The 24,390-nt window shown below is 48.0% G+C and overlaps 1 protein-coding gene across 2 annotated transcripts in view; it reads left to right on the top strand.

The window, feature by feature from the left end:
* The first annotated feature begins 2,390 nt into the window (after positions 1-2,390).
* Positions 2,391-24,390, top strand: part of AUH (AU RNA binding methylglutaconyl-CoA hydratase) — a 202,409-nt gene continuing 180,409 nt past the window's right edge. For both annotated transcript variants that reach the window (XM_079791346.1, XM_079791345.1), the window contains exon 1: positions 2,391-2,674. In XM_079791346.1, coding sequence (XP_079647472.1) covers positions 2,419-2,674 — 256 coding nt within the window. In that variant the 5' untranslated portion in view covers positions 2,391-2,418. The remainder of the gene's footprint in view (positions 2,675-24,390) is intronic.

Raw genomic sequence — 24,390 nt, 5'->3', positions numbered from 1 at the left:
ATCCAATCGGGAACCCTTCAGTCCGCAGGCTGGTGCTCTAGCCACTGAGCAAAACTGGCCAGGGCTTACTCTGATTTCTAATATAACCCAAACGATTGATGATTATCTTTCTGAAGTTGTCCTAGTTGATTGCAAGTATTTTCTGAGGTTATGTTATTTTAAATAGCACTGTCAGGTGGTCTGTAACTCCTTTATTTGAATTTACAATCTACTGAAGAGCCAACATAAAGATATCAAAACAATTAGCAACTAAAACAAGTGAACATTAATTAGTTATAATAATTGCAATAGTTGAGCCATAAATAAAATTGTTTCCTAGCAGTTAAAGTGAACATGATTATCAGACAAGGTAAAAGGTACACGAGGAAGCAAAGTTTTCCCTTGTCCCAAACTACAAAAGAAATGTACAAGTGCCATTTTACAGAAGGTAGAATAAAAGGAGCCCTCCACAACATTCCGCAGCAGACGCTGTACACCTGAAACTAATACGAAATAATACTGAATGCAAACTGTAATCTTACCTTATAATAGAGAAACATGCAAATTGACCGCACCTCCGCTATGCCCACGATTGGGCCGGCAGGAGGCTGGGGGCGGGACTCCGGGTGGCATATCCGCCGTTGAGAAGATCAAGATGGCGGTGCCCAGTGGCCGGGCCCATGCCACCGCGCTCCCGGGGGGTGCCTGGGGCGATCGGCACCCCGGGGGGCGTGGCCAGGCCCATCGGCACCCCGGGGGGCGTGGCCGGGCCCATGCCACCCCTCCCGGGGGTGCCGGGGTTGATCGTCCACCTGGGGGGGCGTGGCCCGGCCCCTCCCGCTGCTCCCGGGGGTCCCAGGGGCCGAGGCTTTCCGGGCTTTGGGCACCAGCGGGGAGCCTGCACAGATCGCAGGAAACCACTGGGGGTCGGCTCCTGTGATCGGTAGCAGGGACGCTGGGTGCGGCGAGCCCAAGGCCAGGAAAGCCTGGGGCGGAGGCTTTCCCGGCCTTGGGCACCAGTGGGCAGCCTGCATGGATCGCAGGAAACCACTGGGGGTCGGCTCCTGCGATCCTTAGCAAGGATGTTGGGTGCCGCGGAGCCCAAGGCCACCGCCCGGGGCCAAGCCCCGACCCTGAAAAAGGCAGAAGGCGGTGGTCACAGCCAAGGCCTGGGTCCCTGGTGCCGGCAGAAAACTGGTGCAGGCAGCCAGGTGAATGAAGGTCTATTGCACGAATCTTCGTGCAAACGGGCTACTAGTTGAACAATAAAATTGACAAAACACAAAAAATGTAGTCAATGTGCAAAAGCAGAAATTTGTGTGGCAGTGGGAGGATACTCAAAGCAGCATATTTTTCTTTTTTAAAAAAATTTATTTTATTGTTTAAAGTATTACAAGTAGTAGTACATATATCTCCTTTCCCCCTCCCCATTGACCTTCCCCCAGCCTCCCCTACCCACCGGCACATGCCCCCATCCCCCCCCCCCCCCCGCAGTCTTGTGTCCATTGCTGTGCTTATCTGCATGTACACAAGTCCTTGGGTTGATCTCTTTCCCCCCCTCCCCAACACTCCCCAGCCTTCCCGCTGTAATTTGACAGTCTGTTCGATGCTTCACTGCCTCTGTATCTATCTTTTTATTCATCAGGTTACAATGTTCTTTATTTTCCATAAATGAATGAGATCATGCGGTATTTTTCTTTCATAAAGCAGCATATTTTTCAAACAATATTCCTAAACACACCTTTTCTCGGTTGGGATTTGGTAAAAGGTAGGGAGGAGAAAGTCCTAAGCTTTGATGAGCACCTACACTGATCTTGTGCGATTTTGGTTGAGGAAAGGTCCATGTGCTCTAAGTCCCACCTCAACATACGGTTTGGCTGAGCCCCTTTGTTAATACGATGGCGCCTTGCTCTGGACCAGCTTGCGCGGGCGGGCGTAAGGACTCCCGTTGTTTTGAACTCCATGTAGTAAGCACCGCGTCTGTTACAGGCACGTTTAACCGGTAACATGTGGCTCTCAAGTGCACGAGTAGTAAACCGGGTCCACGCAGAGCTGCAGTCAGCCAAGCCGGACACAACACAGGACCCAGGGCCCAGCCCAGGAGCGCCGGGAGGAGGCTCCCTGCGGGGAGCTCTCCCACCGCCTGTTCCTGGACCGTTCCGCAGCCGCAGCCGGGTGACTGCTCTCTCCCGGTCTCCGAGGGACCAGCCTTCCCCACCGGTTACCCCGCCCAGGCAGGCAGTCGGATCTGGAACGCTGTCACCGGCCGGGGCGGGGCGAACCCGCGGGGCGGGGCGAACCCGCGGGGCGGGGCGTAGCGCGCGCGGCTATTGGGTCCGGGCGGCAGCGGCCGGGGGGCGGGGCCAGGCCGGGGGGCGGGGCCAGGCGGCGCGGCGGGGGTGGGGCAGCAGCCTCAGGCCCACGCCGTAAACAGACAACATGGCGGCGGCGGCGGCACCGGGGGCTCTGGGCGCCTGGCAGGCCGGCCGCGCCCGCCTGGTGGCCGCTTGCTGTGCGCCGCTCGGCCCTCGGTGGACGCTGCCCGGCTCCGTGACGGGCCAGCGGCTGGGGTCGGCCATGTGGGCCCGGGGCTGGGCGCCCGCGGCCGGGGGGCTGCCCCTGCGGCGGGGCTACAGCTCCGAGGTGAAGACGGACGACGAGCTGCGGGTACGGTACCTGGAGGAGGAGAACCGAGGTGCGTGGCGGCGCTGGCGGCCGGCGCGCCTAGTGGGGGTCGCGAGGTCGAGTGTGGGGCGGACGTCCTTGTCGGCTGAGCGGCGGCTCGGGGTCCCCCCGCGCCCCAGCTCGGGCTGCGCCGGTGCAGCGCTCTCCGCGCCCAGGGGTGCTGTGCGCCGACCGGGAGTGCGGCCCCCTCCGCGGAGACAGACCTCTGGCGGCGAAGGTCAATACCCGTGTGAGGTCCGCCTCCAGGCTTTGTTCCCGCTCGGCGATTGCTTCCTGTGGACTCGGGTGTCCGGGGTTCAGGAGCTCCAGTGAGAAAGCACTTGAGCATTCCGAAGAATTTTACATGGAAAGCTGCCCAGCTGGAACAATCGTCCCCGTCCATTCTATCTTAGAAAGTTAGTTGGGGGTATTATTCCACTTCAGCCACACAATTTTGAACACGTTTTGTCTTCCGGTTACCGTGCTCAGCTCTGGGGACCCCGTCGTGGATGAACCTGATGTTGCCCTTGAGTTCCCTCCGGTGGGAGGAGACAGATGCCCCGTTCAGCGGAGGAGGGCTGTGAAAGATGGTGCATGTCATCCCGAGGGACGGCACGGTTGAAGCTGTATTCCTTTCACTTGCCACGCGGGGGAAATCTAACGGGGTCTTGGAAGGTGTCATAGCAGTTTGCCACAGGACCAGTCATTTAATTTTGACGGACAGTTCATTAAGCACCTATAGTCTCTTATGCAGAAGTGCAGAACCACGTTAAGTCACAATGGCTGTTTTTAAGCAGCTCCTTGTATAGTGAGGTAGATACTGGCGATTGTGAGGCTGTGCTGACTTTGACTGGTGAGAGCCAGGGCTATAAAACCCCAAGGGGGTATGTGACCGGTTATTTGGGGGAGACTGGAAAACTTGCGAGGGGAGATTCTGAGGGTTAGGTAGGGTTTTGCCAGATGAAACGGGCTCCATGGCGTTCCTTACTAGGCATTGGAATTGGTCATTCGGGAGGGTTCTGAGGCAAACGTCTCTGCGCCTCAGCTTTCTTGTGTATAAAATAGGAAAAATAGTACCAACTTCGTGTGGCTGCTGTGAAGATTAAATGGTAATGTAAACTGCCCACTAAGTATCTGGCGGCTAGCAGGTGCTCTGGAGTGTGTTTATTATTTCAGACAGAGACAAGGCATGGAGTATGAACATGTGAGTTGTTTTGGGAAATGTCAGGAAAGTTTGGCCGTAGTGCGGCATGATGGGGGATACTGGGGGGTTCAGCTGGAAAGTCTTTTAGGTTAGCTTAGTCTCACTGGAATGGCCATTCCATTAGGTGTAGCAACAGTACATTCGATACAAAAGGAGTGCATGTGCAGTTGTAATATGCACCATGTTCTATATTTCTTCATCTTTATGACTTCACAAATTCACATTGAAAGTGAGTTTTCATAAAATGCCTGGAAATTCCATAAGTTAGGATCCAAATGGATTAAAGAGAAGAAATGATAGCATACAAGACAATTTAGTAATTAAGGTATTTTAGTTACCTCAAATAACCTGTAAAATCAGGTATTAGGACATCATGGTTTCTTAAGAAAATTGGCCCAGCTTCCTCGAGGGATGGGCAAGAATGACAACTCAGGCTTAGGAGAGTATGCTCTGCCTTTCTATCGAGCCAGCAGGAAGCAGGGCAAAGAAAACATGAGGTCCAGGATGCTGCGGTGACGGAGTCTCCCTGGGGCCTCCGCTTCTCATAGCGGCTAGTCCAAAATGGCTCTCCGGCAGTCCGCAAGGAATCTTAGAACCCTCCGTATCAGGAGCCCCGGGCTGCTCCCTGTCCAGTTGGCCTCTAGGCTGGGGGAGGTGGGTAGTGCAGAATGCATCAGCCCTCATCCGTTATCTAATTTGTCTCATACTTCTCATTTGTTGTGGAGGCACAAGGTATACACCCGGTTTATTTCGTGGTTATTGCTTGCATTGTTGTCCAACCTACTTAGCCCTGGTCATGGTTTACAGAGGTCTCTCTTTGTCTTGGGCAACAGCCTCCTTTATAAGTCAACTGATCATTCTCTCCCCAGTGTATTCTTTACACTGGTGCTGGAGTTACCTTTTTTGAAGGCCAAGAATCAACTCTCTGCTCAGGTAAACACCACTAGTGGCTTCCCGTTGCCTGCAGGTCCTCACAGCCGGCAGGCCTTCCTAGCGCCTCCTCTCCCTTCACCTGCAGCTGAGCTTTGTTTTTTCTGCTTTGCACGAAAGTGGAATGACCTCTCCCTTCCCCTGCCAACCATCTCCCCGTCTGGCAGGCTTCTCCTTATCATTGTGACCCATTTCAAAGGTCATGTTTGCGAACCTTATTGGAACAACTCCTGGCAGAAACAGCAAACAAGTAAATGCATAATGCAAGCCACCCTTGATACCTGCTTCTCCTTCTCATTCACCTCTAGATGTTCAGGCCTTCCTGAGTGTCTTTGAAATCTTTCCACTTTTCTCTATGTTCTTCTTTATCAATACCACTCTTGTCCCAGCCAGCATCGTCTCTCAGGTGGACTATTGCAGAGGTCTCATGTTTTTATGTTATGGCATGTGAATTATGTAATCATATATGTAGCTATATGTAATTACATAATTATATATGTTAATTATATAATTCACATGCCATAAAGTTCAAAATATAGACTTTTTTAGTGTATTTAGAGTTGTGCAACCATCACCTCAGTCCAGATTTAGAACACTTTTATCAATGCAGAAAGAAACCCTGTTCCTTTGGCAGTGACGGCTTCCCACTGTCACCGTCCCGCTGCCCCCACAGTAAGACCCATTGTCTACTCGGACATTTCATACAAACAAGTCATATCATATGTGTTTTTTGTGTGTGGCTTCTTTAACTTTATGTTCTCAAGGTTCATTCATGTTATAGATATTACTTCATTTCTTTTTATGGCTGAATAATATTTAATTGTATGGATATATCACATTTTATCTTTTTAAAATTTGTTTCATAGAGGAAGGGAGAGGGAGAAAGAAATAGAAACATCAGTGATGAGAGAGAATCATTGATCGGCTGCCACCTGCACACTGCCTACTGGGGATTGGGCAGGCAACTGGGGCATGTGCCCTTGACTGGAATTGAACCTGGGACCTTCAATCAGTAGGCGGACGCTCTATTCACGGAGCCAAACCAGCTAGGGCTATCACATTTTATCTTTTATCATTGTTGTACATTTGAGTTGTTGCCATTTAGTGGATAAGTGAACAATGCTGCTTAGAATATTCATGTACACATTTTTGTGAACATCGGTTTTCATTAGAAGTGGAATTGCTGGGTCACACGGTAATTCTATGATTTAACATTTTAAGGAACTATGGAACTTTTCCAAAGTGGCTGCAGCAATTTACATTCCCACTAGTGAGGTATGAGGGCTCCAATTTCTTCACATTCTGACCAACACTTGTTATTGTTTGTGTTTTTTATTACATCTGGTGCTGTAAAGTGATGTTGTGACTTTGATTCGGAAGCCTAATGGTTAGTGATTTTGAATCTTTCCATGTGCTTAGGGCCATGTGTGTATCTTTTTTAGAGAAATGTCTTAAATCCTTTTCCCATTTATAACTGGTTTGTTTGTCCTTTTATTGTTGAATTACGAGAGTTCTTTATATATTCTGGATGCAAATTTTTTTATCAGATACTTGATTTGCAAATGTTTTCTCCTATTTTGTGGGTTGTCTTTTCATTTTCTTTTTTTTAAGCCTCATGAGGATATGTTTATTGATTTTAGAGAGAGAAGAAAGGAAGAGGGAGAGGGAGAGGGAGAGGGAGAGGGTGGGGAGAGGGAGGGAGAGAGAGAAAGAGGTGAGAAACTTCGATTGGTTACCTTCCATATGCCCCACAACTGGGGATCGAACACACAACCTAGGTATGTGCCCTGACCAGGAACGGAATCTGAAACCTTTTGGTGTGTGGAATGGTGCTCCAACCAACTGAGCCACCTGGCTAGGGCTCTTTCCTTTTTACTTTCTTAATGGTTTATTTTGAAGAACCCAGGTTTTTAGTTTTGATGTAGTTCAGTTTGTATATTTGTTTCTTTTGTTGCTGTGCTTTTGGGTCATATCTAAGAAACTTGCTTAAGCCAAGGCCACAAAGATTTATACTTGTTTTCTTCTAAGAGATTTATGGTTTGGCTCTTATATTTGTTCCTGTGATCCATTTTCAGTTATTTTTTGTGAGGTAAGAGGTTAACTTCATTGTTTTGCTTGTGGATAGACAGTGTCCCAGTACTATTTGTTCAAAAGACTGTTCTTTCACCACTGAATTGGCTTGGCACCCTTGTTAAAAATTGACTATAAATAAGAGTTTATTTATGGACTTTCAGTTCTGTCTCATTTATCTACGTGTCTGTCTTTATGCTGGCACCATACTGTTTGATTTCAGTATCTTTATATTAACATTTGATTTGGATAGTCTGAGTCCTCCAATTTTTGTTCTTTTCAAACTATTCTGTCTATTCTGGACTCTCTCATTACCACAAGAATTATAGGATCAGCTTGTGGATTCCTTCAAGAAAGTAAACTAGAATTTCAATAAGAATTGTACATCAATTTGGGGAATATTGCCATTTAACAATGTTACGTTTTCCTGTCCATGAACATGGGATGTTTTGTAGTTTTCAGTGTACAAAGCTTCATATGTTAAATTTACTACTATTTTATTTTCTTTGGATGCTATTGTAAATGGAATTATTTTCTTAGTTTCATTTTCAGATTGTTTATTGCTAATGTAATAGAATTATTTTTGTATGTTGATCTTGTATCATGCAACTGCTGAACTTGCTTATTTGTTCTCATAGTTTTTTAGCGGATTTCTTAATATTTACTATATATAGATCATGTCATCTGCCAATAGAAATAATTTTACTTCTTTTCCAATCTGGCTGTCTTTTATTTCTTTCTCTTTTCTAATCTCGCTGGTTGAAGCCTCCATTATTTATACTAATCAAAGGGTAATATGCAAATTGGTCATGACGCCCTCACAGTAACAACCAAACAGCAGGCTATGTGGGGCGACCAGGCTGGCAGGGGGTTAGCAAGGGATGACCAAATGACTGACCAGCAGGCTGTGTGGTGCAACAAGGCCGGCAGGGGGTTAGCGAGGGACTACCAAATGACTGACCAGCAGGCTATGTGGGGCGACCAGGTCGGCAAGGGGGGCACTAAGGGGCAACCAGGTCGGCAGGAGGGGGCAGTTGGGGGCGACCAGGCAGGCAGGCAGGCAGGTGAGCAGTTAGGAGCCAGCGGTCCTGGATTGTGAGAAGGATGTCCAACTGCCAGTTTCGGCCAAAACTGGCAGTTGGACATCCCCCAAGGGGTCCAGATTGGAGAGGGTGCAGGCTGGGCTGAGGGGACTCCCTCCCCCTGTGCACGAATTTCGTGCACCAGGCCTCTAGTAATCTATAATAATCTATACTAGTAAGAGGGTAATACGCTAATTAGACTGGGTGACTGGCCATCTTCCGGATGCCTGACTTCCTTCTGGACAAAACCACAGTGGTGGAGGTTGAGGCAGAGGTGGTTAGGGGCAATCAGGCTGGCAGGGGAGGGCAGTGGGGGCTATCAGGCTGGCAGGAGAGGGCAGTTGGGGGCCATCAAGTTAGGAGGGGAGGGCAGTTGAGGACCATCAGGCTGGCAGGGGAGCGGTTAGGTTGTGATCAGGCTGGCAGAGGTGGTTAGGGGCGATCAGGCAGGCAGGCAGGTGAGTGGTTAGGAGCCAGTGGTCCTGGATTCTGAGAGGGATGTCAGACTGCCGGTTTATTAGTATAGATTATTATAGATTATAATGGAGGCTCCAACCAGAGAGATTAGAAAAGAGAAAGAAATAAAAGACAGCCAGATTGGAGAAAAAGTAAAATTACTTCTATTTGCAGATGACATGATCTGTATATAGTAAATATTGAGAAATCCACTAAAAAACTGTGAGAACAAATAAGCAAGTTCAGCAAAGTTGCATGATACAAGATCAACATACAAAAATAATTGTATTACATTAGCAATAAACAATCTGAAAATGAAACTAAGAAAACAATTCCATTTACAATAGCATCCAAAGAAAATAAAACTGGCAGTTGGACATCCCCCAAGGGGTCCCAGATTGGAGAGGGTGCTGGCCCAGCTGAGGGACACCACCTCCTATGCATGAATCTCGTGCACTGGGCCTCTAGTAAAAGCATAATATGTTAATTAGGCCGGACAGCTGTTCGAACTTCCAGATGTCCTTCTGGACGAAACCAGGGCTGCGAGGGCTGAGCCCCTTGCACGAATTTCGTGCATCAGGCCTCTAGTATTGAATAAAAGTATCAAGAACAGACATCCTTATCTTGCTCCCTGTTATGAGGGGAAAGCATTCAGTCTTTCATCATTAAGTATATTATCTCTGAGTTTTTTGGAGATGCCCTTTATGGGATTGAAAAAGCTCCCATCTATTCATAGTCTAAGTGTTTTACCATTTTGAATTTTGTCAGATGCTGTTTTGGCATCTATTAAAATGATTATATGATTTTTCTTGTTTAGCCTGTTGATGTGATGGATTACGTTAATTGGTTTTCAAATATTGAACCAGTCTTGTGTGCCTGGAATAAATCCCACTTGGTTATGGTATATTATACATTTCTGGATTTGATTTGCTAGTATTTTGTTGAGGATTTTTGCATCTATGTTCATGAGAGCTAGTGGTTTTTCGTTTTTCGTGCTTGGGATGCCTTTTTCTGGTTTTGGTATGAGTATAATGCTTGCTTCATAGAATTAGCTAGAAGTGCTCCTTTCTGCTTATATTTTCTGGAGGAGATTACTGAGAAATTCTGTCACTTATTTTTGAATGCTTTGGTAGAATTCACCTGTAAAATCATGTACTAGTATATCAGATGCTTTCTGCTTGGAAGGTTATTATTTATTGATTAAGTTTCTTTAATTGATACAGGCCTATTTAATTTATCTATTTCTCATGTGTTCTGGTAGATTGTCTCTTTCAAAGAATTCTCCCATTTCATCTAAGTTACTGAATTTGTGGGATAGAGTTGTTTATAGTATTCCTTTGTTATGCATATGACATTAATGGAATTCAGTAATGATGATACTTCTTTCATTTCTGATATTAGTAACTTGTTCTCTCTCCTTTTTTTTCATTTTTGCCTGATTAGAGGCTTATCACTTTACTGATCTTTTTAAAGAACTAGCTTTGAAAACATTTTTTTAATGATTTTTAGAAAGGGAGAGGGATAGAGAGAAACATGGATGAGAGAGAAACATCATGTATTGGCTGCCTCCTGTATGCCCCCTACTGGGGATTGAGCCCGCAACCTGGGTATGTGCCCTAACCCCTGACTGGGAGTCAGTCAATATCTCCAAATTCCTTGGTCCATGCTCAACCACTGAGTCACACCTTTTTCTACTAATTTTCTATTTTATTGTTTCCTGCTGATTTTTTCTTTTTTCAATTATTTTAGATTTAATTTGCTTTCGTTTTAGTTTCTTAATGTGGAAACTTAGATTATCAATTGTAGATGGTTCTTAATATGTGCATTCAATCAATGCTGTAAGTTTCCTCTAAGCACTGCTTTTGCTATAACCCACAAATTTTGATAAGCTGTATTTTTATTTTCATTTATTTAAAATATTTTAAATTTCTCTTAAGATTTCTTTTTTTAACTTATGTGCTATTCAGAAGTACCTTACTTAATCTCCAAGTATTTTGGGATTTTCCAGCTGTCTGTTACTGATTTCTAAGAGCATACTTCAATATGATTTTTTATTGTTTTAAATTTGTTAAGGTGTGTTTTTGGCCCAGAATGTGGTCTGTGTTGGCGAATGTGTATTCTTTTGTTGGCTGCAGTAGTTTATATTCAGTTAGATCTAGTTTTCAGTTATAGTTGACTGGTGTTGCTCAGCTCAACTAGACCCTTCTCTGATTTTTCTGCCTACTGGATCTGTCAGTTATTGATAGAGGCATTGGTGCATTACATGAGATTTGTTGTAATAATTGTTAAATTTTTGAAGTTTACAGAAATTTTCAAATAAAGTTAATTATATGATAAAATTAAAAATAAAATAAAGCACTGTGGAAGGGTGCCACCCCTTCACTTTCAGGCCCTTTCATCAAAAGTAAAGACTTTATTTATTTTTTATTTTTTTAATTTCTTTATTGATTAAGGTGTCACATATTTGTCCTCATCCCCCCATTCCCATCCCCCACCCCTCCCCACAGATGCCCCCACCCCCCTGTTGTCCTTAACCATTGGTTAGGCTTGTATGCATGCACACAAGTCCTTTGGTTGATCTCTCCCCCCTACCCCCACCCTCCCCTACCCTCCCTCTGAGGCCCGACAGTCCGATCGATGCCTCCTTGTTTCTGGGTCTGTTCTTGTTCATCAGTCTATGTTGTTCATCATTTCCCCTAGATGAGTGAGATCATGTGTTACTAGAAATATACTTATAAGAACCGAATGTGAGATGAGCAATAATAGTTATGCTGAAAGGCAAATGAATCAGTCTGTAGTGAGTTTCTTTCTGGACCAACAGTTCTTTGGAGACCCAATTTCAATGTCCACCAGTTCCTTATGTGTACATGTCGGCACTGACTTTTCAGCTCTGAATGGTGGACAAATGGTGGTAATGCAGGTCCGACTCCCTCTGGTTTGGTCTCGCCCGGACCCAGGGGCACGGCTTCACCCGGACTCAGGGGCACGTGGCCTCACCTGGACCCAGGGGCGCGTGGCCTCACCTGGACCTGGGACCCAGCCTCACCCGGATCCAGGGGCGAACGGCCTCACTGGGACCCAGGGGCGCGTGGCCTCACCCGGACCTGGGACCCAGCCTCACCCGGATCCAGGGGCGAACGGCCTCACCGGGACCCAGGTGTGCGCGGCCTCACCTGGTCCCGGGATCCAGCCTCACCCGGACCCAGGGGCGCGTGGCCTCACCTGGACCCAGGGGCGCGTGGCCTCTCCCGGACCCAGAGGCACGGCCTCACCCGGACCCGGGACCCAGCCTCACCCGGATCCAGGGGCGCACGGCCTCACCCAGACCCGGGATCCAGCTTCACCCGGACCCAGGGGCGTGCGGCCTCACCCGGACCCAGGACCCAGCCTCACCCGGATCCAGGGGCGCACGGCCTCACCCGGACCCGGGATTCAGCTACACCCAGACCCAGGGGCCCGTGGCCTCACCCAGACCCAGGGGCACGTGGCCTCTCCCAGACCCAGGGGCGTGCGGCCTTGCCCGGACCCGGGGGCGTGCGGCCTCACCCGGACCCGGGACCCAGCCTCACCCGGACCCAGGGGCGCGTGGCCTCACCCAGAACCAGGGGCGCGTGGCCTCCCCCGGACCCAGGGGCGCGTGGCCTCTCCCGGACCCAGGGGCACGGCCTCACCCGGACCCAGGACCCAGCCTCACCCAGATCCAGGGGCGCACGGCCTCACCCAGACCCGGGATCCAGCTTCACCCGGACCCGGGACCCAGCCTCACCCGGATCCAGGGGCACACGGCCTCACCCGGACCCGGGATCCAGCTTCACCCGGACCCAGGAGCGTGCGGCCTCACCCGGACCCAGGACAAAAGTAAAGACTTTAAACATCTGTTGAGTCCCTGCCATAAATGACAGTTTCATTCACTGTCTGTATTATTTGTGTTACCTATACAATTATTTTTACAGACAGTATCTGGACTCCTTTCTGTATAAGATGAGAAAAGGAAATGTTTGCTGTTTTATTTCTTTCATCTTCTGCCTTCCAATTTCTGTCATTTGTAACTTTTAGTTTACATCATAAAAACGTATGCTAGTTACATTTTGTTCTCCCATAACTTACTCAGTGCTTTCTCTGTGGATGGACTACAAACAGGGTTTATACTGCCACTGTAACAGTTATGTTGACACTTCCTTCAAAGTCTCCAGAGCAGTCTTCTTGCCATCTCCACTCCATAGCCCAGGGCCTGTGCGCTGTCTCTCACCTGGACCTCTGCTGGAGCTTCTGGGTTGGTGTCCCCCAGTATACTTTTATTGTTTTTGTAAATTGCAATGAAATTCATATAACAGAAAATTTATCATTTTAAAGTTTTTAAGTGTACAGTTCAGTGGTTTTTAGTTTATTCACCATGTTGTACAGCCATCACTACTGTCATTACAGACTACTTGCATTACCTGCAAAGCAAATCCATGCCCTTTAGTCAGTCCCTCCTCACGCCCCTCTCCCCAGTTTCCAGAAACCACGAATCTCCTTTCTGTCTTTATGGACTTGCCTGTACCAGGTTTTTCATAGAAATAGAATCAAATAATAGGTGGCTTTAGGTATCTGGCTCCTTTCATCCTTATGTTTCAGTACTTCATTCCTTTTGATGGCTGAATGATACTCCATTTTTATTTGTTTCTACTTTTTGGGTATTATGAATAATGCTGCCAAACACTTGCATACAATTGTTTGAGCACATGTTTTCATTTCTTTTGAGTAGATACTTAGGAGGAGAATCATTGGGTCATACGGTAATTTTATGTTTAGTTTTTAGAGGACCCGCCAAACTTTCCCACAGCAGCTACACCATTTTACATTTTGAACAATCTACAAGGGCACCTATTTCTCCACATGCTCCTCAACACTTACTCGTGCCCACTTTTTTTGTTATAGCCATTCTGCTGCTTGTGAACTGACACCTCATTGTGGTTTTGATTTGCATTTCTCTAATAACAAATGATGTTAAGCATCATTTCATGTGCTGAGTGGGCATTTGTATATTTCCTTTGGAAAAATACCTATTTAAATATTTTGCTCAGTATTCCATTGGGTTGTTTGTCTTTTTTATTGTGAGTAATAAGAATTCTTTATATAATCTGTGTATTAACCCCATATCAGATATATGATTTGCACATATTTTCTCTCACGGATTGTTTTTTCACTTTCTAGATAATGCTGAGGAGGTCTGATTTACCTGTTTTTCTTTTGTTGCTTCTGCTTTTGTTGTGATATTTAAGACGCTGTTGCCTAATCCAAGATCATGAAGATTTACACTTAGTTTCCTCCTAGGAGTGTTATGGTTGTAGCTCGGACAGTTCTGTCCTGCATCCATTTTGAGAGGTTTTATATATGGTGTGAGGAAAGGTCCAATACAGTCTTGTGGGTGAGTAGTCCCACCACTATTTGTTGAAAAGACTATTTTTGCACCATTGAATGATCTTTGTATCCTTGTCTAAAACCAATTGACCTTAAAAGTGTTTATTTTTGAAGTCTTAATTCAATTCCATTGATCTATATGTCTGTCCATATGCCAGTATCACACTGTTTGATAACTGTAGCTTTGTAATAAGTTTTGAAATCAGGAAGTGTCCCAATTAAATCCTCCAAATAAGTCTTCCAACTTATTTCTTTTTTTTTGGATTGTTTTTGGCTATTTGGGATCCTTGCAATTCCATTTGCATTTTAATGTCAGTCTTTTTGCAAAAAAGGCAGTTGGAACTTTGATAGGGATGTGTAGATCAATTTGGGAAGTATTTCCTTCTTAACAATTAAATCTTTCATGAACACAGGACACCTTTTTACTTATTTAGGTCTTAATTTCTTTTAATGATATTTTATAGTTTTTAGTCTTGAATTTTATTAATTAAGTTTATTCCTAAGTATTTTACTCCTTTTGATGCTATTACAAATTGAATTGTTTTCCTAATATTATTTTTGGAGTGTTTGTTGATAGTGTATAGAAATATGGCGGCTTTTTATATATTGATCTTGTATCATGTAACTTTGCTGAGTTCATTTATTAGCTCCAATAGTTTTTGGTGGATTCTTTGGACTTTTCTCTATATAAGATCATGTCATCTGTGAATAGAAATAATGTAACTTCTCCTTTCTCCCCCGCAACCTGGATGCTCCCCTCCCCTCCCCTCCCCTCCTCTTCCCTCCCTTCCCCTCCCTTCCCCTCCCCTCCCCTCCTCTGCCCTCCCTTCCCCTCCCTTCCCCTGCCCTCCCCTTCTCTCCCCTCCCTTCCTCTCCCCTCTTTTCTTTCCCTTTCCTTTCCTTTTTTGCCCAGTTATCTCGGCTAGGATTTCCAGTGACACATTGAATAGAAGTGGTAAGAACAGACACCCTGTCTTAAATTTCTTAGCTCAGGGGAAGGCCTTTGGTCTCTGACCGTGTGTCAGCTGTGGCGTTTTATAAGTGCCTTTTATGAGGCTGAGAAAGTCCCTTCTGTTACTGGTTTGCTGACGTTCTTTTCCTTTGTCAGTTGAGATGATCACATGGTTTAAAAACATTTCTCTTTATTCTGTTAATGTGGTATATTGGATTGGTATAGATCCAATTATGGCATATCAACCTTTAAATTTGCTGCTTGATTTGGCTTTTTAATATCTTCTTGAGGATTTTTACCTTTATATTCATTGGGGATGTTGGTTTGTCGTTCCTAGTATATTCTTGCTTTCCTTCTAATCTATTCTGTACACTGTTACATGAGTGATCTTTTTAAAATAAAAATTTGAACATAGAAATACATTTCCCCAACTTGATAAAAAGCTGTTGGAAATGTATAGCAAACATTCTAAATGGTGAAATACTAAAGCATTCTCATTAAAGGCATTGACAAAATAAGGGAATTTGTTAAACTTGCTATTATTCTGTATTCACGACAATCAATTGTGGAATACTTTTGTTCTCCCCAAAAGAAACTCCACACTTTTTAGCTTTCACTGTTCAATCCCTCCATCTCTGCCAGCTCTATACAGCCACTAATTTACTTTGTCCCTTTTAGCTTGCCTACTCAAGGCCTTTCATACAAATGGAGTTATACAGTATGTGCTCCTTTGTGACTGTTTTCTTTCACTCAGCATACTGTTTTAAAGGTTCATCCATGTTGTACACATATCGGTATTTTATTTGTTTTTATTGCCGAATGCACATATAGCCCACTTTTTGTTTATCCGTTCATCAGGTGATGGACATTTGGGTTGTTTCCATCTTTTGAATGTTTTGGATAATGCTGCTCTGATCATACTGATACAGGATTTTGTGTGGACATACGTTTTCATAGGAAATCTTTTTTTAAGGAAGATACTAAGCCCCAAAGTTACAAAAACAAAGATATACTACATAAAATTTAAAACTTGGTGCAACAAAATACCATAAACAAGTTGAATTAAAAAAGTGAGTGATAGGAAAAAGACTTAATAAATAATCTTTACTAATAAAAGAGTAATATGCTAATTACACCGGAGACCTTCAGGAGACCTTCTGGACATCCTTCCGGACAAAGCCAGGGGCTTGGCTGGTCTGCAAACTGCCCCTAGGCCCTTGCCCAGGCTGGCATGCCCCCAGCGGAGACCCCCACCCTGATGGGGGTGTGGCCAGCCTGCAAAAGGCCCTCAGCCCCACGCCCAGGTGGGACCCCCCACCCTGATCCGGGACCCCCTTCAGGGCAGTCCAGCCGGCCCCCATCCATGCACCAGGCCTCTATCTACACTAATAAATGGGTCATATGCTAATTAGATGTCCTTCCGGACAAGGCCATGGTGGTGGGGCCAAGGCAGAGGCAGTTAGGGGTGATCAGGCCGGCAGGAAAGAATAGTTAGGGAGATCAGGCCAGCGGGGGAGGGCAGTTAGGGGGATCAGGCCTGCAGGGCAGAGCAATTAGGGGAATCAGGCTGGCAGGCAGGTGAGCGGTTAGGAGCCAGCCATCCCAGATTGCATTGTAATGGGGCCATGACTATTTTATGTTGTTTAGGATTAGGCCTAAACTGGCAGTCGGACACCCCCTCCCGTGCACGAATTTTGTGCACCAGGCCACTAGTCCTATCTAATAAAAGAGTAATATGCAAATTGACAGTACCTCTACTAGACCCACAAACCACACCCACCAGCCAATCAGGAGCGAATATGCAAATAAACCCAACCAAGATGGCTGCGGCCACAGAGAGCAGGAGGGAGGCTTGGGTTTCCCTGGCAATGGAGGAAGCCAAGCTTTCTACCTGCCCTTGCTGGCCTAGGCCTCCACTCAAGGCTACAAAGTTTCAATAATAGAAGATAAATAAATCCAAACAGAAATGGTGGCAGCCACGGAGCTGGAAAGAGCAGGAGGCTAGGGTTGCCCCCTGTGATGGAGGAAGCCAAGCTTCTGAAGCCCTGGCCTGCCTTGGCCTCCGCTCCAGGCTACAAAGTTTCAATTATAGAAGATACATAAATCCCAACAGAAGTGGCTGCTGCCACAGAGCAAGCAGGAGGCTTGGCTCCACTCCAGGCTACAAAGTTTCAGTTGTAGAAGATAAATAAATTCCAGATACCAGGGCGTCCACTTGGGTCGCTGGGGGGCGTGGACAGCCTGCAAACCACCACAGGCCCCTCGCCCAGGCCGCCCCACACCCCAAGGGAACCCCAACCTGATCCGGGACACCCTTCAGGGCAAACCAGCCGGCCCCCACCCATGCACCAGGCCTCTATCCTATCTAATAAAAGAGTAATACGCAGATTGACCATCATTCCAACACACAAGATGGCTGCCCCCATGTGGTCAAAGATCCTGCCCCCATGTGAACACAAGATGGCCACCACAGGATAGCCAGTAGGGGAGGGCAGTTGGGAGGGACCAGGCCTGCAAGGGAGGGCAGTTGGGGGTGATCAAGCCTGCAGGGGAGGGCAGTTAGGGGTGACCAGGCTGACAGAGGAGGGAAGTTGGGGGTGACCAGGCATGCAGGGAAGGGCAGTTGGGGGATACCAGGCCTGCAGGGGAGGGCAATTAGGGGTGACCAGGCCTGCAGGGGAGTGCAGTTAGGGGTGACCAGGCCTGCAGGGGATGGCAGTTAGGGGCAAACAGGCTGGCAGGGGAGCAGTTAGGCAACAATCAGGCTGGAAGGGGAATGGTTAGGGGGTGATCAGGCTGGCAGGCAGAAGTGGTTAGGGGCAATCAGGAAGGCAGGCAGGTGAGCAGTTCGGAGCCAGCAGTCCTGGATTGTGATAGGGATGTCTGACTGCCCGTTTAGGCCTGATCCCACCAAGATCGGGCCTAAACGGGCAGTCGGAAATCCCTTAAGGGGTCCAAGATTGGAGAGGGTGCAGGCTGGGCTGAGGGACACCCGCTTCATACATGAATTTCGTGCACTGGGCCTCTAGTCCTACCTAATAAAATGGTAATATGCAAATAACCATCACTCCGCTACGGCCACGATTGGACCAGCGGGAGGCTGGGGGGTGGGAGGCTGAGGGGCGGGACTCGGGGTGGCCTATCTGGCCGTTGAGAAGATCAAGATGGTGGCGCCCAGTCCTCTTAGTTCCGGGGTTCCCTGGGAAGATCGCCACCCCGGGCGGTCGAGGCTGGGCTGCCAAGCTGCTTCCGGGGGTCCTTGGGGAGATCAGCAACCCAAGTGGGCATGGCCGGGCTGGCCCAGCAGTGCCCAGGGGGCCCTGGGGAGATCGGCAACCGGGGGGGCGTGGCCGGACCCGCCCAGCCGCTCCCGGGGGTCCCTGGGGAGATCAGCAACCCGGGGGGGCGTGGTCGGGCCCGCCCAGCCGCTCCCGGGGGTCCCTGGGGAGATCGGTAACCCGGGGGTGTGGCCGGACCCGCCCAGCCGCTCCCAGGGGTCCCTGGGGAGATCGGCAATCCGGGGGTGCGTGGCCGGGCCGTTCAGCCCCTCCCAGGGGTCCTTGGGGAGATCAGCAACGTGGGGGCGTGGCCGGGCCCACCCAGCAGCTCCGGGGGGTCCCTGGGGAGATCCGCAACCCGGGGGGGGCGTGGCCGGGCCCGCCCAGCCACTCCCAGGGGTCCCTGGGAACATTGCAGGCATGGGGTTGCTGAGACCCAGACCAGGCCTCTGTCCACAGATTCATAGCTTCTCGGAGACCTAGGGCAGGGATCTGCCTCATCTGGAGAGAGACAGAGGTTCTGCAGTGCCCCCAAGACGTGGGTGGGCCCAGCCAGGGATCAAGGGGCATGGAAGGACCCCTGGCAGAGGGGCAAGGACCCTCACCCCTGAGAAGGGGTTGAGGGGTGGTGCCACCTCAGTGGAGGGATGCTGCACTGCAGGGTACTGGACTGACTGATGTGATTCAGAGAAGCTCCCAGTGCTAATGGGCCTCGCTCAGGCGGCCTTCACACTTCAGAGGCAGTGACTCCTGCTCCTGCCTTGACCCAAAAACAAGCCCGCGGTGCCCTGCCCCATGGCAGAGCATGCCTAGGCAGTGAGTGCGAACCTTCCACCTGCTCCGGAGAAGCGGGGGCAGTAAAGAATGGGGAGCAGAGGACGGGGAGAGGAAAGAATGTGGAGCATCCGCAATGAAGAGGTGCTCGAGAAAGAGGCTCGGAAGCCTGACTGGAAGGTTTGTTCTGTTTGCCGGGTGACTGCCCCTTAGGAAGCGCAAAGAGCATGGCTCTGAGGGCTTCCTGTGTGCTGAGTCAAGTTCCACAGCCAACTGGAATTGGCCTCAGTTTCCTGGTCTGTAAAATGGATGAAGCGTGTCCCAGTGCCTTCACTGAGCTTTGATGGCCAATTGAGATACTATGTAAAGAAAATGAGGGAAGAAATGAGAAAGAAAAGGAAGGACGAGCAACACAAAAGAAAGACTGAAAGGAACCTGTAAACCCATTGTCACTTAAATAGGGAATATAGTCAATAGTGTTGTAATGATGGTATGATGCCAGGTGGGTACTAGAAATATCGGGGAACACTTTGTAAAGTATATGATTGTCTAACCACTATTCTGTAACTAATATAGAACCTGAAACCAATACAAAATAATGTTGAATGTAAAGAAATGAAAATTGGAGTGAAATTTTTATAAATTTCAAAGTTTAAATAAAGGCTGTAAAGGAAGGAAGGGGAGAATAAAAATAGTGTTTTTCATTTTACCACTTCATTAAAAAGACAGTTGTCTTTATATGGTGCTTTTATACTTTTCTAAGTCATTATCTCATTTTAATTTCCGGGCAACTTAAAGACAAGATAATTATTCCCTCCACTATTCAAAGAAAGGAAATCTTGGTGTCTGGTCCTAATGATTCAATCGTCAAGCCCTTATTGTAAAGCAGGGTTAGTAAAATTTTCTGTGCAGGGTCATATCTATACTAATAAAAGCCTTGGGGGTGATCAGGCCAGCAGGGGAGGGTATTTGGGGGCAATCAGGCCCCCAGAGGAGCAGTTAGGGGGCAATCAGGCCAGCAAGGGAGCAGTTAGCGGGTAATCAGGCAGGTAGGTGAGCGGTTAGGAGCCAGCGGTCCCAGATTGTGAGAGGGATGTCCAATTGCAGGTTTAGGCCCGATTCCACAGGGATCGGGCCTAAACCTGCAATTGGACATCCCCCGAGGGGTCCCATATTAGAGAGGGTGCAGGCTGGCCTAAGGGCCACCCTCCCCAGTGCACGAATTTCGTGCACCGGGCCTCTAGTCTATATTATAAAAGGCCAGAGGCCATAGTGTCATGACCAGAATGGCGGCTCAACCAGTCACCTTGAGGTGGCATTGACCACCTCTTGGTCCCTCCCCCCCGGCCTGTGAGCGGTGGTGGGGCAGGACGGGGGACTGTTGAGTGGGCTGAACAGCTGACCTCTTGGTCCCTGCCCCCAGCCCGCAGGCTCCGATGGATCAAGGATGGTGAACGGGAGGATCGGGGTGGGTGGCAGGAGGACTGTGCTGGCTGTCAGGCCGTTGGGATCACCAGCTCATCCCTGGCTGCTCCGGGGCTCAGGCCTGCGGGAAAGCAGGTGCCGGTGACTTCACCTCCATGCGTGTGCGTCGGGCTGGCCGCTGATGGAACACGCTGCTCGCTCAGGGCCGCTCATGCCTGGGCGGGTAGGTTGCGGGCTCACCCCGCAGCTTCCGTCAGCGCCTCAAGCCCCAGCAGCAGTGGCAGTGGCGGCGGCGCCCGCGTGAGTGGCCCCGAGCGGGCAGCGCATTCCATCAGCGGCTGGCTCAGCGCACGCGCATGGAGGTGAAGTGGCCGGCACACGCTTTCCTGCAGGCCTGAGCCCCCGAGCAGCCGGGGCTGAGCTGGTGATCCCATCGGCCTGTGAACATGAAAACCGGTGGAGGCAGCGTTCGGGCTGGGGACTGGCGAATGGGCAGAAGACGGCCCTGGTCGCAGGAGGCCGGGCCAGCGGACCTACCTGCACGATTACGTGTGCTGGGCCTCTAGTGAGTTAATATTTGTAATGTAAATGCAAAAGACCACTCCGTGAGTAGGTAGGCAAACAATAAGACCAGTTAATTCACAAAAGAAATGACAGATGGTCATTAAACTTGGTTAATTAAACTTTAGTTCAGAAAATGGGGTGAAACCTGATATAAAATGACGTTATCTTCCCATATATTACCAGAGATTTATAATATTAAGTGTTGGATGGACCAGTGATTCTTAATAGCACATTTTATGAGGCCCTCTCTATTAACCTGAAATGATATGTACAGATAATGTAAGCTACTCACATACATAATTTTTAAAAATGCCTAAATATAATGAAAACAAAAGGAAGGTACTTTTTGGTAAAGCAACATATTTTAATATGTATGTTTTTTTGCTGTGATTACTAAAATATAAATAAGTTAGGATTAAAGAGAAGTAAGAAGACCAGAAGCCATTTAACACAAAAGGTAGAGGAAAATAACAAAACAGATGATATAAATAGTTAATAGAATAAAAACTAATATTGGGGCCCTAAGCTCAGTTGGTTAGAGCATCATCCAGATGTGCCAAGGTTATGGGTTCGATCCTGGTTAGGCCACATACAAGAATCAACCAATGAATGCATGAATAAGTGGGCCAGCAAATCCATGTCTCCCTCTCGCTCTCCCTCTCTTTCTCTCTGCCCCTCTCTTTTCCTTTCCCCTCTCTCTCTAAAATCAATAAAGACAATAACAACAACAATAACAACAACAAAACCCAGCTAATTTAAGGTTAGCATATGAATGTATATTTTTAACCCCCTAATATTGGGTTAAAAATAACAGACCAAACTAATTTGTATATGGTGAAAGACTGAGACAGTAGCCTGAATTGAAAAAGGGATACCATGCCAAGACGAATTTTAGACAGTCAGGGAACAAATATGATATTCTTGCAAATGAGCTTCACCTTACTTAAATAACTTTTGAGTCAGAATTCTCTATTGGGACTTGGGAGAGGGTGGCAACAGTAAATTATAAGATTCACTTCTCATTGACACCAAGTCAGATGGAAGTTCTCTCTTATCAGTAATACACTTGAAAATGCAGTGAATGTAATTAGACTAACTCTGCCTTTTAACTTTTCTGTTTTGATGAGTACCATGTGAAACAATTTATCAGAATTCCTTCGATTTTAGGGAAACAAGCTTGCACTTGTGTGTCTGTGTGTAGAGTTTGAATTTTATGCATTCCAATGTAGTAGATTTTGTACAGTGTATCTTTTGCATCTTGTCTAAGAAAATCTGGTGGTTCCATCCAAAGTGATACACAAGAATTGCCACAGATACATCTAAATGGCCTGTAGAAGCTGGGTTCCAGTGACCTTTTCCCTGTACATCATTGTAAATAAATTAATGTGTGTAATGTAAGAATAATTTGTTGGCACAGTTGTGTCTCAGTACAATGTAGAGGTAGTTTAAACATATATTTGAATTGATCTTAATGTTAGGTTCATTTTGTATATTTTTTCAGAATTATTGATAATACAAAAATTCACATATGAGGGGAAGGAAGTGTCCGTGTGCAGGTTATACACATAATTGGAGAGAAAATGTAGTATTTCCTATGTTTTTAAATTTCTGAAGGTTTTCCTGTTCACATTTGTCCCTAATTTTATCTATGTAATTTTATATTCTCCTAATGTGCAAGGGCTCCTTAAATTCTGTAACCTTCAGACCCTGCAGACTCGGGACCCAACCTTGGTGCCAATCCAAGATGCTCCTTCACATTTTTTTAATGTGTCCACAGAGGTGTTGGTGCTTGTCTGGGCAGTGAATAGGGACAGTATTTTGGAGGATTATTTGCAAAATGAAGATTTCCCAGACCTAGAACTTTCTTTCATTTCTGGATATTTGTCAGGCAAATACTTAACGCAGGTACAGAAAAAGAAATCTTTAAGAATGCTGTTGCAGCTCTGTAATATTCAGGAAAATTTAGGAACAGTTTAAATGCTCAAAAGGAGACTAATGGAAATCCATTTCACAGAATTTTATGATTTAAAGGAATGTCTGGAGATAGAAAGATCTTTAAGATTGAATTAAGTAAATAAAAGAAACATTTATGAATTAGTTATGTAGAACAGCACTGACAGAAAATACTGACCCCATTTATGTAAAACTAGAGGCCTGGTGCGTGAAATTCGTGCATGGGTGTGTGTGTGTCCCGCAGCCCAGCCTGCAACCTCTTCAATCTGGGACCCCTCGAGGGAAGTCTGACATCCCTCTCAAAATCCAGGACTGCTGGCTCCCAGCCACTCGCCTGCCTGCCTGCCTTCCTGATTGCCCCTAACTGCTTCTGCCTGCCCACCTGATCACCCCCTAACCACTCCCCTGCCAGCCTGATTGATGCCTGACTGTTCCCCTGCCTGCCCGATTGCCCCTAACTACCCTCCCCTGCTGGCCTGATCACCCCTAACTTCCCTCCCCTGCCAGCCTGGTCCCCCTAACTGCCCTCCCCTGCTGGCCTGGTCCCTCCCAACTGCCCTCCACTGCAGGCCTGGTCCCCCTCAACTGCTCTCCCTGGCAGGCCTGGGTCCCCCCCCCCCCCAACTGTCCTTCCCTGCAGGCCTGGTCGCCCCCAAATTCCCTCCTCTGCCGACCTTGTCACCCCTAACTGCCCTCCCCTGCAGGCTTGATCACCCCCAACTGCCCTCCCTTGCAGGCCTGGTCCCTCCCATCTGCCCTCCCCTGCTGGTCTGATCGCCCACAACTGCCCTCCTTTGCAGGCCTGGTTCCCCCCAGCTGCAGGTCATCTTGTGTCCACATGGGGGCAGCCATCTTGTGTGTTAGAGTGACAGTCAATTACTCTTTTATTAGATAGGACTAGAGGCCCGGTGCATGAAATTCGTGCACGGGGGTCCCTCAGTCCAACCTGTACCCTCTACAATCCAGGAACTCTCAGAGGATATCCTACTGATGGCTTAGGCCCACTCCCCATGGTTCTCTGCTCTCTTCGGGGCCTGGAGGTTTCCCTGCAGCCATGGAGATGAAGCCCCCATGCCCTGCTGTAGCTCTCTGCCTGCTGCCGCCATGTGCCATGTGAAGGAAGCCCCAATGCCCTGCAGTGTGCTCTGTCTGCCAGGCCTGGGGGCTTCCCAGACACGGACACACTAAGGAAGCCCCATGCCCTGTTGTCCGGGCTCTGTCTGCCATGTCTGGGGACTTCCCTGCCACTGCGCCACTAAGGAAGCCGCTATGCCCGGCTTTGCAGGGCCTGGTGGCTTCCTGGCTGCCGAGATCAGGAAGCCACCATGACCTGCTCTGGTGGCACTGGAGTTTTCCAGATAGCCTCTGCGACCAAAGGGAAGGCGCCGGGCCCCGCTCCTCGGCCGGCTACATGTGCGCGGGCCCCGGCGATCCGCCACGGAGACCAACAGGAAGGTGCTGGGCCCCGTTCCTAGGCCGGCTCCGTGTGCGTGGGGCGGGGCCGCTTCCCGATCGCCGCGGAGATCAACGGGAAGGCGCCGGGCCCTGCTCCTCGGCCGGCTCCATGTGCGCGGGCCCTGGCGATCCGCCACGGAGACCAACGGGAAGGTGCCGGCCCCGCTCCTAGGCCGGCTCCGTGTGCGCGGGGCGGGCCGC

The sequence above is a fragment of the Cnephaeus nilssonii genome (genome assembly GCF_951640355.1).
Source record: "Cnephaeus nilssonii genome assembly, chromosome: 14".
Lineage (NCBI taxonomy): Eukaryota > Metazoa > Chordata > Mammalia > Chiroptera > Vespertilionidae > Cnephaeus > Cnephaeus nilssonii.
The sequence above is the reverse complement of the archived record's forward strand: the minus strand, read 5'-3'. Positions and strand labels throughout refer to the sequence as shown.